The sequence below is a fragment of the Egretta garzetta genome, unplaced genomic scaffold (genome assembly GCF_000687185.1).
Source record: "Egretta garzetta isolate BGI_Z169 unplaced genomic scaffold, ASM68718v1 scaffold14, whole genome shotgun sequence".
Lineage (NCBI taxonomy): Eukaryota > Metazoa > Chordata > Aves > Pelecaniformes > Ardeidae > Egretta > Egretta garzetta.
This window is the reverse complement of record NW_009259588.1, coordinates 233,139-251,110: the sequence shown is the minus strand read 5'-3', so window position 1 is coordinate 251,110 and position 17,972 is coordinate 233,139. Positions and strand designations below refer to the sequence as shown.

General features: G+C 39.1%; 1 protein-coding gene across 2 annotated transcripts in view; it reads left to right on the top strand.

Moving 5' to 3' along the window:
* Window positions 1-9,061: 9,061 nt before the first annotated feature.
* Window positions 9,062-17,972, top strand: part of LOC104125466 (tubulin polymerization promoting protein) — a 73,703-nt gene continuing 64,792 nt past the window's right edge. The window contains exons 1-2 of one of the 2 annotated variants that reach the window (XM_035893472.1): window positions 9,062-9,372; window positions 9,536-9,607. In XM_035893472.1, coding sequence (XP_035749365.1) covers window positions 9,062-9,372; window positions 9,536-9,607 — 383 coding nt within the window. The remainder of the gene's footprint in view (window positions 9,373-9,535; window positions 9,608-17,972) is intronic. The other variant, XM_009637914.2, reaches the window with a different exon arrangement.

Genomic DNA, 17,972 nt, shown 5'->3' with positions numbered 1-17,972 from the left:
TCACAGTCTGAAATAGCGTTTTGCTAAGAAGAAACATTGGACAATTTGAGTAGTCATCTTTTTTGTTGGTGTCCCCTGCTGAAGGTCTTAATGTAGGTGTATGATCTAGGCAGCCTTGCCCTTGTCCATAGTGCTAGGTACAGAGGTTGTTAAGAGAACTTGAAGTTCAGCCATGCAGTTTCTCATAAAGCCTGCAAAAGGATTTAATTTTCTTTCAGGAAAGATGGGTTTAAATGTGGATAGAGTTCTGTTAGCTTTGCTTGGTCTGCTGTGTTCTCTGTTCATTTTCCTTCTGTGTTATATGCTAGGGAAAATGGATGGCTGTCATTCACTTGAGCATCACATGTGGAGAAATATGCCCAGAGCAGAACTTTGAAGAGAAATTCATTAACTCTGGATCCTACTGATAGCTGTGAAAACAACTTAAGGGAAGCTTTAAGAGCATTGTCCAAAGCTTTGCAATTTATTAGGAGGATGTTGCATTTCTCCATCTGTTTATCCCTTCCCTCAGCTTGACTGTTTATGTAAAAATGCAGGAAAAGGATTCCATCTGCTGTACTTTGTTTCTGCTGTTTTTATTTGGCATAAATAATTACAGACAGAAAATAAATGAGAATTTCCTTTAACTGCAATTCTGTAACATTTTTAAAACATGGGGAAGACAGATCAAGTACTAAAATAAAACAGATGCAGTCAGACAAATTCAGATGCCTTGCATAGTTTGATAATGTTATTAATCCAATTCACTCATTAAAATAGCACCTGTCACGGTCCTTGAAAAGTTGCTTTCTTTCTTGCTTAGATTGCCTGGAAGGTCTTAAGAAATTTTGGATGGCAACTATTTGGAGTGCAGTGGATAAGTTTTGCCAACAGTGTAGAAACAGATTCTGACAAAAATTATACCTTAAGCACTTGCATGCTTACAGACACTTGTTGTGCAGGAAGGATTAGCAGGAAAATGGGAGGTAAAAACAGCTAACAATTAACATAAAACTACTGGGTTGTGTGCGTGTGGGTAGAATTCTTCGTAGTATGCTTATTTTCTAAAAGTCAATGACCTTTCTGGGTTTAAGACCATCTAAGAAATGCCTTTAGGAAGGCTGGTATTTTGGCTAGGCTGAAGAGCTGAGAATGTAGGTGTGGAAAGGTCGAGGCTGATACATTTATAAGAGAATGGTGCAGAAATAGGTTTGTGAGGTTAAAACAGAAGTAAAAGCATTAATATTAACAATGTATGGTTCCTCAAATCTTTATGTAGTACCAGACTTATCTCAACTTGCTGGCTGTGTTAACTACATTGCAAGGGGTCCACCATCTTTCTCCTTTGCCCCTATTCTATTTCTAGTTCTCAAGAAAATCGGTAGATTCCTGGCTACTGTTTTCTTGAACATTTATTCAAATGTCTGATGTGATTACATGCATGAGAGATGCTGTCTGACTGAATGTAGAATCCTATTTTTCTTGGGCAACTAAAGAGATGTGTAGATGCTTTTGCAGATTAATTTATATTTCCCCTCCCCTTTGGAAGGTGAGGATGCAAGGAATATGATTTGGATGAAACTTGCCCATGAGCTAGGGAATTTTTTTGTCTGAATACCCATTACAAAGAGCAGAAGTGTTGGAAAGCCTGCATACTGCTACTTGGCTTAAGGACTAGCAAAAATAGAATAGAGTGTTTGAAAGTTGGTGGGTTTTGTTTCTTTTTTTTAACCTGCTGGTGACGTTTTGCAGATAGAACAGTATCTTTGCTTATAAGTCTAGGGTCTATGCTGTGTCTTACCTACTTGCCCTTCTCATTTAACAGATGATGGAGACAAAATGTACAACAGAATTGCTGGGTGGCAAAGAGGTTGCAGAAAGTCTGTCTGGGGAATCTCTGGTTTGGATTATATCTTGCTGCATATTTAGGGTACAGTTAGGGTACCATGTCCACTCTACCTTGTGGCCAAAGCTCTATGGTGTGACTGTAAGCAAAGCAGAACCTTGGAATTTGTGTAAAAATAACAGAAAAAGGAATTGCAGAACAGAAGGAAGTCAAGGACAAAATTTGTAGATTTTTGCTGTTTAGTTGTCTGGGACATACAGTAGAAGGGGTTAAGAACTTAGGGAGGGATCAGGGCTAAGATTGAGAACTTGAGCAGGTACTCCATTTCAGGGCTGTTTTATCCAAGTTACTGTCTTTGGGCTCAAGATGAGGAATTTGCACTGCAGACTTTGGCCCTGATGCTCAGTGTAAACATAACTTTGGGGTCTTGTGGAGTTGTGTTCAAAGTTAAAATGGAGCTAGGTGTTGTACATGAGAAATAAGGTTGTCATATGCAAAGGTGAGCATTACAGGAAAGAGTAGGTGTTAGTAATACCATTATTGCATTGCAACTGTGCCACTGTGCTATTGAATCTTTTCTCCAAGTTCATTAGCCTTAGCAGCTTCCTGAACAGAGGTCTGATTGATGCTTGAATGCTTTCTGCCATTAAAAAGTTTGAACTGAAAGTTTTCCTTAGTTAACAGGGCTTTTGACCTCATTTTAGCCAATTCTTGGTGGTAAATACTCTAAAGAACAAATAGTTTTAAAATAAACTGCCTTTTCTATTAACTGGATTGTATCTGAGGCTGTAATAAATATCTACGGTAGTGTTCTAGTCTTTCGGCCTGCCTTAGACAAATGCACTCTTATTCATTTCTGTGGCAGTTAATACTGCAAGAAGATGTCCTTTAAAAAGCTGATTTTGTAATACTTGCTGCAAATGAAAGCAATTCAGCATGTATTGGGACAGTAGATCTCTGGCATGCTAGAGGCAAGCTAGACAAAGCAGATGAGAAAGTACATGGTATAGCCTGATTTTTTTTGCAAAAGCATTTTTTGGTGTGGAGATTGTAAATTGAGTTAATACATTTGCAGCTAATGAGGCTATATTTATCTTTCTTCCACAGAGTCAGAGAACTGGTTCTTCAGAGCACTCTATACCATCATGTACCTGCTTTATGTGGCCTAATAGTTAAAGCAATGTAGAATACAGGTCCTAGGGTCCTCATTATGTCCTGAACTCTGGCAGCAGAACAGACATGTTTCTTCAGCCCTCTGCTTTGGTTGTCCTGTCTGTGGCGTGGCAGCAATGCTAACTTTTGTTTCAAATGCTAAGCTGTATGCACTTCCTGAGCAGATTAGCCATGCATTAGTTCTCGGGGACAGGGCAGGGAAGGTGCCACATTGAATTCTGACCAGGTCCAGGTAGGATACATGCGTATTCTGTAGAGCTGCATAAACTGCTGAAATTGTTGGCAAAAGTACTCTGGGTTTTAGGAGATCTTCAGGTCATTTTTGTTGTTGCTGAGAGATGGATTATTTCTGAGAGAATTCCCCCAAATCTAAATCAAAGTTGTACCAGAATTCCTGCAATATGTTGACACCTGGAGAGGATGTGGGTAAGTGAAAGAGGTAAACTAAAAGAAATCTTTCAGTAGAGCTGACAGTACTGAGGCTTTGGGCTTATTTATATGTACCTGGTATTCATGCAGCTGTAGAGAATCAGCAACTGGAATTCACAGAAACAATAGCTGATTGTCCCCTCGTGTTGTGGTTTAACCCTGTCTGGCAACTAAGCACCACACAGCCGCTCGCTCACTCCCCCCCACAATGGGACCGGGGAGAGAATCAGAAAAGTGAGAAAACTTGTGGGTGGAGGTAAAGGCAGTTTAATAGGGAAAGCAAAAGCCGTGCATGCAAGCAAAGCAAAGCAAGGAATTATGTCACCACTTCCCATGGGCAGGCAGGTGTTCAGCCATCCCCAGGAAAGCAGGGCTCCGTCATACATAATGGTTACTTGGGAAGACAGACACCATCACTCCAAATGTCCCCCCTTCCTTCTTCTTCCCCCAGCTTATATACTGAGCAGGACGTCATATGGCCTAGAATAGCCCTTTGGCCAGTTTGGGTCAGCTGTCCCTGCTGTGCCCCCTCCCAGCTTCTTGTGCACCTGGCAGAGCTGAGAGCTGAGAAGTCCTTGGGCAGTCTAAGTGCTACCCAGCAACAACTAAAACATCAGTGTGTTATTGACATTCTTCTAGTACTAAATCCAAAACACAGCACTATACCAGCTACTAGGAAGAAAATTAAATCTATCCCAGCTGAAACCAGGACAGTTATTTTACCAAAATGGCCATTTTGTTCATTTTGGCTATGACTTTGGGATCCATCTCTTATGCTGGTCACTTGGGACAGGAGAGGAGGTGTGTTGTGTGGAGTTACTGGGCACCAAAGCCAGCTCAGGTCAGGTCACTGCTGCACTTGCACTGCGTCTTGTAAGGCTTGTGCTCTGTTGGTTCAGGTGGTTCTTTCTCTAGTAATTCCTATAACATGCAACTCAGATAATGGGTTACAACAATTTAAAGGTATATCCATCACAATCTCCATCTCTGGTCCCTTTGGGCCAGCTTATAGGGTTTAACATTACGATGAACAGGAGTTCATCTTGCTCCAAGCCTGGCTAGCAACAAGGGGTTCCTGCTATAGAAATTACCATACATGCAACTCAAATCCCAGGCTACAACAATTTAAAGGCAGTTCCATTGCAATATCCACCCCTGGTCTCTTTGGACCAGACCATAGCGTTTAACATTGTGATGAACTCCTCTTCTTGCCCCTGCTCTGGCTTGGACTTATCCACAGCCTGCAGTCCCATAAGGCTATATCCACTCCAAGTGGAGCCTTGTCTATAAGCCACGGTCTCTCCAGAGGTATACCTGCTGTGGCATAGACTTATCTTTTTGGAAGAATGCAGATTAATACATTACTTTATCTAGGGGAGTTCTCCCAGCTGTCTGTCTGTGGATGAGTATGTAGTATAGTCTCTGGCTGAAAGGAAGTTTGATGATATGAGAACTTTTTCTAATGGGTTAGACATGTGCTGGGAACACAGATCTGCACTTTCAGTCTATTTTAGCATGAGATAGTCATGACCTCAGTCAGTTTGATTCCTAGCTTAATCTCTCTCTGTATAGATATCTATCCCTGTGTAACGTGCTGTATTAATTACCTATTGCAGAGTGAGAGAAGGGACAAGTACTGTTTTTTCATGCTACTAAAGGAGTATTACATGACACAGACTATAGCAGTTTATAACACAACACCTTTGTTGTCTAACTGTTCTGTGGATTTCTGGAATTCCATTTTCTTGGGACAGTTTTTCTTTCACAAAGCCTTCTGAACTCTAGCGTCTGCTTATACCTTTTCCTTAATGTCTTACATGGCTGCTTTTGGTGATGTGGACCTGCTAGGTTGGAGCCAGTAGTATTTGGAGAGGATGGATTGGTAGCTAGCCTTCCTTCTTCTGCTGGCTCTGGAAATATGGTATTATCTAACTGTGTGCATAATGGACTTTTTAGATGGTGATGAAAAGCATTTCTTTGGTTAGCTGTATAATTGTTATAGTTGGCATCTACATAGCTTGTGGTTTTGAACAGTGGCTTAATTTTGTTTTACCGAATTTTAGAATTCATATTTTAGAGTAGTCACTTTCTTTTGTCACTTCTGCCTGTCACCCTGCTGTGGCCCCTCCCCGAGTTACTGCTAATCTTTGCTTCTAGCAGAAGGTAGCGAGCACTTTCTGATCCCTTTGTACAGGGGAAAAAAGAGTAAGGAAGACTCAAAACTGCATTCGATCTTGAATTTTTGGCAAACAGGTTACTCTCTTTGAGAGATCATTTCTTCAACAGTGCATGATCTCCTTCTTCATCTCTGATCTCTAAAAAAAGTTGAAGGAGCTGACGCCATTAAAAATCTGACTTCATATCCTGTGTTGTGCAATTCTTTACCTTCTAATATAGTATATTAATGAATATATTTGTCTTAAGAGTGTGTTGTTTGTAGTGTTAAGAAACAAAATTTTAAGGTGAGGCTAGGTCAGTATTTTAATAGAACAGGTAGTTTCTCTTTAGTAAATTTCATGCTATTACATGTGACTTTAACAAGTAAAATGTAATTATGGTTCAACAAGAAAAGGAGTATCCCTGACAATTTTTGACAACCACAGCAGAGCCCTAGTTTTAATTTATCCTTGACCTTCTGCTTTAGATGGTGAGGATTTCTTTGAAATTAGTCTGCTTTGCATACCAGATTTCACCATTCAAAACTGAAGCCTTTTCTATACTGTGTGTCCTGTTTCCCCCGGCCCAGAACTACTCAAAACACCCCAATACAAAGTTCATGTGTTGATGTCTTAGAGAACTAAGTCTAGAAGTGAACTATCTTTCTCAAGACCAAATATGTTCCTTTAAGCATTTTTCCTATACCAAGTTTATAAACTTCTCATTTATTAGCAACCGAAAGTAAGTACAAAATAATTTCAACAGATACAGCTATCATATTGAAGACAGTATAAGTCAGTAGCACAGACAAAATATAATGTAGTAATTTTAAAAATTGCATGATTCAGAAAATCAGAACCCTTTCAAGTGTGGATTTTGGCTCGTGATTTGAAATCACTAGTTACTTTTAAAAACACATTTCTGCTGTGCTGAGCAAAGTTGAGTTATGGTTATGGGTGACATGGCAGAGTTGGCCAGCAGGGCACAGGCGTAGGCTGAAGAAAGATTTTGATCAGGAGATATTTAAAAATGTAAGCATGTGGTTATTTTCTAATTTCAGGTGAGAGAGAGTAGCACAGACTTTCTTGCTTATAGTTTGTAAACTGTGCAACTGTTGTATCTTTCAAGGATATTCACTCTGCTTACAACTTGTTGACAGAATTTCTAAGAGCAAGAGGGGACTATCCCCAAAAATCTCTTGGAAGTTTTATTTGGCACAAGATAAAATTGCAAAGTTATAGGAGCTGTATATACCTTACCGTAGCAGATCTCCACCTTCTTTTGTCCTGTTACTTGCTTATGGAGGTGACTTTGGGTTTTAATATCCTATACAGACATCAAAATACAGACTTTGCTTTTTGCTGATGTGTACTCTCTTGTTCTTTTTCTCTAGCCAGTTAGTGTTGGCGTGGAAAATTTCTGGTTCTAGTTTCCAGCTCCAGTGGATTTGAAATGGTGCAAGCATGGAAGAGACTTCTGCTTTTGGAAGTCAAGCTTCCTCGAAGACAGAGTTAGATCATAGATCTTCATAATCTGATTGTTAATGTAATTCTCTCTTGCATAGACTGTGTCAGCAGTGGTTTTGTTTTCTTCTTATGTTCTCTCACCACTGTTTTGGTAGCAAAAGAATGTGTGTAGCCTGATGAATCAGACAGTTTAGACTGATCTAGGTACTACTTTGGTAAAAATGTATGCATCTGTAATACTTGTAGTATAATTTACTGTGGGTGCTTATTGTTTTGGGGTTTCAGTGTTGGGAGGCTTTCAGAAAGGTTTATTGAGGTAAAATTGCTGTTCTGTGGAGAAGAGGCAGAGCGCAAAGGCAATAGAAATGGGAATAGTTTAAACTTTTAACTTTTTAATGAACTTTAAATTTTCAAACTCCTCCCCTCTCCCTGTGCTTTTCTTTTTATTTCATAGATGCACATATAACTCTCAGGCTACAGTTAGTAAGTTCCTGTCATATTAATTTTAATTTAGCATTTTGGTTTGTTGGACAAAACTTGTGCTGACAGTGTAAACAAAGGAAGGATCTCCAGGCTTAAGATATAACAAGGGTTTTAAGCATTTGCTCAAATGTTTTCAAAATAGACAGTAGTGCTTTGACCATACTGCATTTGCTCAAGTGTAAAGGACAAAGGTCCTTTAGTATAGTTTTTATTAAAAGGTTGGTTATGGTTAGTTCTGTTGCAGTGTGCAGGAAAGGGTACGCCTCAGTGGTTCAAGTGACAGAGGTTAAGCAATATCAGAAGAGGTAGAATTTTAGAATTGTTTCCATTGCTGAGGAGTTTGTACTGAAGTACAGTGTATAAGCCAAAAGCGCTTTCCATCTGATGCAGAAATAAAACCTTAACTAGAAATGCATACAAATCTTTGCATATGTTAGTCACATACCATGTACATGTGACTTCAGAATGGATGAGGTAAGTATGGTGGGTTTTCCAGCCCTTATCCAGTATTTGCCCAACTTCTGATACCTGAAGCACCTCTTTATGGGTTAAAATATATAGGAGGACCACAGACATGAGTCTGGACAACAGTCTGCACTTAGCTGTTGGGACAGGCACATGGTGCACCCTGTCCCTAGGCTTTTCAGTGCCAAGCGTGGATAGGCAGAAGGCAAAGGCTTCTATGGCATGCTTCTGGCATGTTAGGATTTTTTTTTTTTTTCTTTATGAAGACACCTGAAAATAACTTCAGTGTTCTGTTGCTCAGTTTAAGGTTTCTTTTAAAACGCAAACTTATCCTACATGAACACAGGGTAATCTGAAAATTGTTCTCTGCAGTAATGGCATCCCTTCTCAGTGCTCCTGCATCATGGATCTGTTCATTCCAAATGTATTCCACAGGTACAGTTCTTTGGGCATAAACTTGGGAAATGAATGGTTTTGTTAACAAGAGATGCTTATCTAAGCATTTATGAGGCTTCCTTACTTGTTAGCCCTTACATTATGTAACATAAGGGTTATAATATTAATATTTTTGCTGCACTTTCAAAATATTTCATTTTTCAGTAAAAAAAAAATAATTAAAAAGCCACAGTCCAGAAAATAAAGGGTTGTTTGTTTTTCCTTCAGAAATAAAAGTAGGTAGTAATGCCTTCAACGTAAAGCGCATGCTTGTATTCAAATCAGTAGAGTGACTGTGGTGATTGCTGTTCAAAAAACCCAAACAAACATTAAATGTTCTCTTGTTGGCTGATGAAGTGACAGTGAAATTAGGTTTGTGCCCTGTTTTAGAATGTTCATTCCCTGACTTTTTATTTTAATATGCCAGAATTTTTTTCTAGATGGGCAGAGAGTTACATAGTTCTATGTATAGACTGTTGTTTGATGATGGAGGGTATGGAGCTCTTGCTAACTTTATAGACCACTTATTTTTCTTACATTGTGACGTGGACTGTAGTGTGTAGCTTAACAGAAAGTAAAGTAGTGCAAATTCATGTAATGAGTTTACCCTCCTCTTCTTTATAGCACAATGGCTGACAATAAAGCGAAGTCGACCAAACCTGTGAATAAGACTCCTCCAAAGTCTCCTTCAGATCCAGCAAAGGACCGAGCAGCAAAACGATTATCCTATGATTCAAACAGCTCCCATGAGGGAGCTATGGCAGGAGAAGTAAGTGCTCTGGAAGAGGCCTTTAGGAGATTTGCCATCCATGGTGATACAAGAGCCACAGGAAAAGAAATGCATGGGAAGAACTGGTCAAAGCTATGTAAGGACTGTCATGTGATAGATGGGAAGAACGTGACAATCACAGATGTTGACATTGTCTTCAGTAAAATCAAGTAAGTTCCCTTCTGCCATCATTTCCTTGTCTCCCCAACATGTTTTGTAGATACCATCTAAATTTATCTTCTGTTGCTTACAGACGTTGTGAGGCACTGTGTGTCTTTGTCACAATCGATCTCTTTCTTGTTCCTTTATGAAACTGTGTTGTTTTGTCTGCAGGTACAGCTTTTGGCTTCTGTCCTGCTACCTTAAACTGACTTCAGTGTCACAGGTGTTATGCTGTACAAAGAGGTATGATGTGATCAGGAGAAATGCAGGCTATTCCAAGAAACATAGGGGTTTTGACTGCTGTAAATGATGTAAATGTTTCCTGAAGGATATCTGAATGAAGTCCGAATGTAGTTTCATATCTTGTCAAAACTCAGACGCAGAGGACTAAGGATAAGGTGGGATATGTACTTAAAGCCATTATTCTAACAACAGTTGTGATGTCCAGCACAACACCTACTCAAGTTAAAGTGTTGGGCCACGCCAAACTGATGGTGAATTTGTGATGCAGACCCACGGCTGTGATTAATCGGTTAGGATTACCTCAGTGGTCCTAGCTTATTCTTGTGAGCAGACTGGAGCTTTAGTGAAACTTTGTCCCCAGATTAAAAACCCAGGCAGGGTTGATCCAGAAACTCATCAAATCCAAGGGAAGACATTCAACTTTTCTGGCATATTCTGTATGAAGCCCCAAATATTTTTTTTGTCCTCATTTTATTTGTAAAATTGGATCATATTCACCTTCTCCCTCCCCCAGTATCTGATCTGATAGCCTTATATTTTCTGCTTTTTATTACCACAGTAACTGTTTAAATTGTCTCACACCTCATTGTGTTGAGGGACGTGTTTTAAGGAGGGTCTCTTAACTATATTGTAGCTTCTAGGAACATGTATTTGGCTTGTGCTCTTAACTACTGTGGTGCAATGCTGGGAAGGACACACAAATGGAGTTGCTTGCAAGGGTATTTGGGAAAACTTGCTACAAGCACAGACCAGTTAGAGTGCAACAAAGCATAGAAAGGCAGAGAAGAAAAGGTCCTTGATCTTGAAAGGTTGTCTGGTGTAATATGCACAGTTAGAATGACATTACTTATTTGATTTATTTCTTTCTTTGTTGTTTTTTCTCTTCTCCTCAGTTATCTTATCTAGGCAATTGAAAACACTATATGTGCACACTCCAACCCTGTTGTATCAGTCCACTTTCTCTTTGAGTCCTTACTTGTATTTTTTGGAAGTTGTGTTGCCAGAGCTAGGTATACTGTCAGTGAACCAGCTTATTTGAAATGGAATTTTAGGCTGTGTTTGTTTCTTGATCTATGATAGACAATGCTGGCATTTATTTTCAAATTTGCTTTGGCTTTCATTAACTTAAAAATTCCTCTGTGTCATCACTGGAAATAATAAATCTTAGCACTATTTTATGGTGTCAGAATTTGGGAAAATTAATGATAGGACAACCCCATGATGTGGCATAAACAGTTGTGCAACATTAGCAGATATGAAGAAGTATCAGTTTTGGTTCCTGCTGGGCTAGAAGGAATCCAGTCCTGTTCTGCAGGAATGAGTTGTGAAGTGGTGGGGACCTGAAGCATAAAGGGAATGTCAGCATATCCCCTTGCGACTGTTCAGCAGTCTCAGCTCAGCTCCGGGGTTCTTGTCTCTGCCTCTGTGGGGAGGTGCCTGTTCAGCAGTTTTTCAGACCTTTCTCCTGTGGCCATGGCCGCTGTGAAGTGTTGTAATTTTTCTTGGAAGAAGCGTGCAATCTTTTCCTTTCTATATCTAGTATTTAATAGTTCAGAAGATAATTGTATGAAATGCAAAAGTATTTTTATCTTAATTGTTTATTAATTACTTGCTCATTCCTCACCTGTACATGTACATATAACATGTATTTTGTATATTCTTCTCCTTTAAAATTATTTTATTTTTAAATTAGTATTGCTTAAATGGCAGATGGGGAAACTTGCAATAGCTGAGATTGGCTATCTTTATTAGGAAAGTCTGTTTTTTCATGTGTGTGCTTTCAGTAGGTATACTTCCAGTTGTTTGGTTTGATGGGTTTTTTTATGTTTTTATTCTTGAGACCATATGTTAGCAATTCTCTTTAGTCCACATTTATTCCACATACAGTATTTTGAATTTTAGCAATGGAAGATTTAATAGCTGTAGTTACTCAAGTGTTAGTAACATTCTGTGACTTAGGAGGCTTATGCATAGGCCGAGTATACAGGGTTTCTCAAGCTTGTTCAGACAACTGCTTTTCCTTGCTCTCTCTTTTGCTTCGCATTTAACCCTAAGCTAAAGGATAACAATAGATTTGGTGATGCATCAAAACAGGCATACTCACAAAATAAACTCTTTCTCATTTCCATTTTACAGGCATCTTTTCTCCAGCAGAGCGCTAAGGTTTTTTGACAACCCAAGGTTTTCCCCATCTGAGTTGAATGAAAAACATTAAACACTGTAAAAGAATCTCCAAGTCCCCCAAAAGTGCAGAGTACTGCTTCCATGCCTCAGTAAGAATTATGCTTATGGGTATCAGAACGCTTTGTACTTCACTGTTGTTTTTAGGTTCTTCAGCTAGACTGCATCTCACAAGATGGACTTTGGACTGGGAATCTTATAGTCAGCCATAGTGGTTCAGTGAGATGGGGCTGGTGGATCTTGGCAGTTGTAGACTGGCCAGGGAACACACCCGAATATAAGAAGAGATGTTTGTCATACCCAACTACAGTTGCCATCTAGCATTGTGGTAGAACTTCCAGACAGGTTTTCTGTTGGGTCTGTTACTGGGAAGCCACTGGATTTAGCAAGGTTTGGTTTTTAGCCAGCTATACTTTATGACAATGGCACATGTTGTTCAAACACTAGAAAATAATTAATCTAGTAGAACTGCTCTTTGCATTGATGAATTGCTGTGTCTGTGTATAAAGCCCATGTTTGTCATCTTGCTAACTTTCCCAGGCTTCATTTATTGTTCTGTACGGACACTGGCAAAACAGGTAGGAACTATGTGTTGCTAGTCAGGGTGAAGTAACAGGGAAATTAGTAACAGATATGTTTACCAAAGAGCTACTGGAAGATAGTGTTTCATTTTCTGATTGGTAACTCTCTGCTGCAGGAGAGATTTTATCAGTTCCATCCTGAGAAGTAATGGACATTTTTGTAGACTCAACACCCCCCTCCCCACCTCTGCCAAACCAGGTGAACAAAACTTCTGACTTTTGAATAGTCTGTGATACTTCTTCAAAGCTGGGACTATGCGCTTGTCTTTCAGAGATGAGTTTGTTTAAGGTAAAGTTTATGTTGTTATAAAAGTTGAGAAAATTCTGATGAATCTTTGTTACAAGTAAGAATATAAGTGTAGAATGTTGTTTTCCTTCTGCATGAGGATGTCGGGTCAGACTGAAGTGTAATTTGTGTATTTATCTTGCATAAAAGTTCCACTGAAAGCCTTCACGTAAGCAAAACATTTGTATGTACTTTAGGATAAGAAGAAGGAATGGTCTAATGCAAAGAATGCACAGTAGTAGACATGAAAGAATAATTGCTAGAATTGCATTTTTTGGTAAGACAAGATGTAAATTGGGTGATGTCCTCCTTCCCCCCCCTCCCCCCAAGAATTTTTGTTTAACAGTAATTAACAGTAACTTGTAGGTTCTTAAGGGTCTCACAAATTCTTCCAATTTGGTGGATATTGTAATATAAGTTGGTTTGTGTTAAAAATTTATTTAACAGATGTCTTTTTCTGCCTTTTTTTTTTTTGCTTTTCTATTTTAAAAACTTTCTATTGTCAGCTCAGAAAATACAGGAAATCAAGCAGCAATTCATGTTGCATTTTACTTAAAATGAAAAGCCAAAGCCCATTTGTGAGCGTAGCCACGTATATGAATATTTATAAGTTGCATCCCTAAAGATCAGAGGAAAACCACCTACATTTATGCTAAATATTTGGATTGCATTAATACAGTTGGGATAGACTGCTGTTTCTATAATAAGTAGAAAAGTAATTTTTTTTAGGTTACAAAAAACATACAATAAAGACATTTCATACAATATCATTATCTTCTTATGCATGTTCCACCCCTGGTAAAGCAAAAGAAACTGTGAAGAGTGAATTACAAAGTTTTACAATATCTTATGGGATGAAATCTATTAAAAATGCAGCAAAACCAACAAAGGGGTACATAAATATAAATACAATTATGTATTAAGCTTTCCTTACTGTATTTTATAGATTCACAGTCAGACCTTAAGATGTTGGACTCTTATCTTCATACGCTCATTGGACTGCATACAACACTAAGACTGTGGTTGCAGGGTAAATTTTCATTTCAAAGCTAGCTCCTTGCTTAAAGTTATGTAAAAATCTCTTTTGCTAACTGGTATCAGGATAGTTTTTTCTCTTTAAATGGCAAAAATGAAGTAACCCTGCCTCTGAAAAATCTGTTCATATTGTTGTTAAAAAAAAAAAAAAAAAAAAGAGGCCTGAAAATACTTTGTAGGAAGTAATTTTTTTAGCTGGTCCCTAAATTCCCTGCCATACTTGAAGGCAAGGATGTCATAATCATATTCCATGAGAAGGAAAGTTGTAAGTTACTGTGTGTGAAATTTTCATGACAGGACCAAAAATAGTATTTCACCATTTTTGTAACGATAATAACTTCAATTTCCCTGTAGCTCAGGCTTCTGCTAAAATGTAAGGTTTTAGTATAAATATCTTGGTAATATTAGATCATTCCAGGCATTCATTTTTTACATACTACCTGAACCTTATATAGACATTTTTCTTTCAGATTTTGCAAATTAAGAGTGATAATGCAATCTGGGTCTACTGAATTTAGAAACATACAACTTGCAAACATGCAATAACACTTGAAAATGGATGGTTTTTATGAGAATGGGAATTCCATGGTGTCGTTTTAGTAGCTGAAACAATTTCCTTCCTTCCTTGGAAATTTTCTTTGTTAACTGACTGTTACTTTTATGTTACTCTTTCAGAGTTGCAAAAGCTTGTAGGCTGTGTGTCTTGTATTGTGCTTGCAGAGTGCAAATATGGGTTTAATGAATCTTGTTGCCTTGGTGAAAGCAAGCTCATTGGTGACACAGGAGAAGGGCACAGAAGTGTTCTGCATTTAGTATGAAAAACAACATGTGGCTGCATTCTTAATCCAGCAAAACAGTGAGACACAGCAGTCTAAGCACTTCAGGGTTTTTCTATTAAGGAAAGCAGAATACCCAAGGAGAATAGATGTTACTGATCTCTGACCAGCATTCTGGCATGTTGCCATAGGAACTTAAATTTCTTTGTTTATTGGGGTCAACAACTGCTCTAGGGAATTTGATATGTTAGCTATGCCATACACATACTCCACTTGTTGTATGTAGTTAATATGGTAATAGTAATAGCCCTGATATAAATGCCTCTGCTCTTATTTTAGAAATGTTACCACTCAGCACTGCAAGAATATGGTTTAAACACTGCCATAAAACTGCTAATTATATGACATTATTAGACAGAAAAATAAAAATATTTCTGTTTACACTGGCACGTTACTATGGTTGCAGGCAGGCCTGGGTGACGTCATGCCTTGGATCCATTGTGAGCATTTATTTAGGTAGTTGTCTCCTTGGAAACATTTGTTTGTTTTGATGTTACTATGTGTTAAATTTTAAACAAATTTTTGTGGTTCTATACTGGATTGTTATTGAAGACTAGTTAATCTATAGAAGCTTTGTAAATATACCTTACTCCCCACCCTCTAAAATATTTTTGGTAAAAGATAAAGTGAAAGCATAATTGTCCTCTCAAATTCCATTAATAGTTTCTTATGTTGCTTTGACATGTTTTGTTGTTGCTGAGGAAGCCATGTGTTCTAAAGGCCAGAAAACTCTCCTCTATCTTTTTGAGAAAGGAAGGTTTTGTTCCCATGGAGAATCTTTACAACACACTTCTATTGTGCCCTGACTTTTGAGCAGTCCCACCCATACTCTATCCTTAGTACATCTTGCACAGTCAGCTGTTTAGCCTAGTTCCCATAGTCTGGAGCAGTCAGGTCTCTACAGGAGCGCTTCCACCTGAGACCAGCTGGGTCTTAATTCAGCAGTAGTTCACCATTGCTGCAAGAGTGTGGAAGAATTAAAATAGGTAATGTTTGCTCTGAGCAGTTGGGAAGATAACTCTTGGCAAGAATGAGTACACGCTTTCCCCATTTGGCATCTATAACGTAATTGTTGCTTTTCTTTGTATTGAACAATTATGATACTTGCTTGCTTAATATATCTGAAAGGAGTAGTATGTTGACATCTGCACTAATTCAAAACAAATATTTCTCCATGAGGTTTCTCTGAAGTAATTTGAATTTAACAGAGATTTCACTGAAGCCTCTCAAATTTTTTCAATATGTAAATAGGTATGAAGTGGTCTTTATATATAAATGAAGCACTTAGTAGTTGTAAGTTGTGTTTTCCTTCCCTTCTGGAGAGATTCTTTTAATGGTGACATTGAATCCCATTTGTGTACTCCTACTTTATGCATGAAGTAGGCATAACAGTTAACTTGTGTACTGTAATATGTCTGCATAAGGAAATAAGCTTTAAGTGGATACAGAATGGCATGCAGAGCATAATCTGTGCTAATAAATCTTTCCCAGGCAAATTGTGCTGTAGTGCAGTTACAGATAGAAATGTCACAACAAAAAGTATTCTCTACCACATCATCTATACTTTATTTTAATTGAAATTAAGATCAAATTTCCTTTCTTGTCCAAGAAGGCAAATGTAGTGTTGCTTTTTGCACTTTATCCTTTAAAGCCCTTTTATTTAAAAAAACAAAGCAACTCTTGTCCCCCTTCTGCCAAGAGGCATAAATTCTAAAAGTAAAAGATTGATCACTTACGAGAAGACAGATGGACATAGATTCACTTGCTGTTATGTAGGCTTGTTTTGTGCATCTAAAATAGTTACGTTCTGTACCTCTGATGTGTGCTGATTATGATTTTAAAACATCTTTTCATGTGAGTAGACATCACACAAAAACGTACAGATACAATGGTAGGTGATTAATTTCCCAGCTGATGCAGAATGCTGCAGGATATCATACAGTATATAGCAGCTTACTTGGTGTTTGTTACACTTTGTGCCATATGCAAGGACTTCTACCAGCTTAGAGCAGAAGTGGGGTTCTGGTATGAGATCTAGTCTTGGGGGATTTTAGAGGATTTTTTGCCTTTTTTTTTTTTTTTTTTTTTTTTTTGCAAGTCAGTCTAATTTCATTATATTGCAACATCATTTAAAATTGCCTGCTTTTCATTTATAAAAGCAGTAATGTAAAATCTGTGTTGGTTAAAGAATTACCTCATTTTACTGATTAACAAGCAAGTATTTTCTAGACTGTTAAACATCAGTGTAGACTTTGTCTTATTTTCCATCGACTGCAGCAGAAGATGATTAAGATGTAAAAGATGAGGCAGCCTTGACTGCAGCAACCAAATGACTGTAAAGTTAAGATCCTGAGAAGAGTGAGCAAGATGAATGACAGAATTACAAACCTGGCCTTCAGAAGGGCAAATCTTGGCCTGTTCCGTTTTCCACAGGAAACTGCCCTGGAAGGCAAGAGGAGCCCAGGAGAGCTGGTTGATCTTCAAGACAGCTTCCTCAGGGCACAAGAACGGTCTGTTCCCATGTGCAGGAAGTCAGGCAAGCATGGCAGCAGGCCAGCATGGATGAACGTGGAGCTTCTGACTGAGCTCAAACATGAAAAGGAAATACCTAGGACGCAGAGGCAGGGAGAGGCTATGTGGGAGGAATATAGCCCGTGTATGAAGGAACAAACAGCATGAGGAATGCCAAAGAAAGAGGAGGTGGAAAGATTAAGGAGCATTACGGAGTGTGAGATGGAGATAGACTGGTGGAGCCACGCCCTACCATCCCTCAGGCCAAGGCAGCAGATGGAGGCTCCACAAGAAGCAGAGGATCCCCTGCCCTCTTGCCAGTGAGCAGAAGTTAGGGACCCAAGAGATGGTGGGGAATGGAAAAAGGTCTCTGCTCGGGGCAGGAGGAGAATCCCCTCCCAGGCTCCCTCACCTTCCCAGCTGCCCTTACATAACAGATATGAGGCTCTGGAACTCGAGGCCAAGGCAAATGAGGATGGGGATGAAGGTCCATCCAGGGTGTTGGCTACCCCTACCTATCAAGACTGCCTGTGCCAAAAAAAAAAATAAGAAGGGTAATTGCTGTGGGCAATTCCCTTCTGAAGGGAACGGAGGGCCCAATATGCCGTCCAGACCCATCCCACAGGGAAGTCTGCTGCCTCCCTGGGGCCCAGCTCAGGGACATTGCGAAGAGACTCTCTGGTCTGGTATTGCCCTCTGATTACTATCTGCTATTGATTGTATAGGCAGGCAGCGATGAGATCACAGAATTGCAAGGGTTGGAAGGGACCTCGGGAGATCATCTAGTCCAACCCCCCTGCAGGTTCTCCTAGAGCATGCTACACAGGACTTCATCCAGGCGGGCTTTGAATATCTCCAGAGAAGGAGACTCCACAACCTCCCTGGGCAGCCTGTTCCAGTGCTCTGTCACCCTCAGAGTAAAGAAGTTTTTCCTC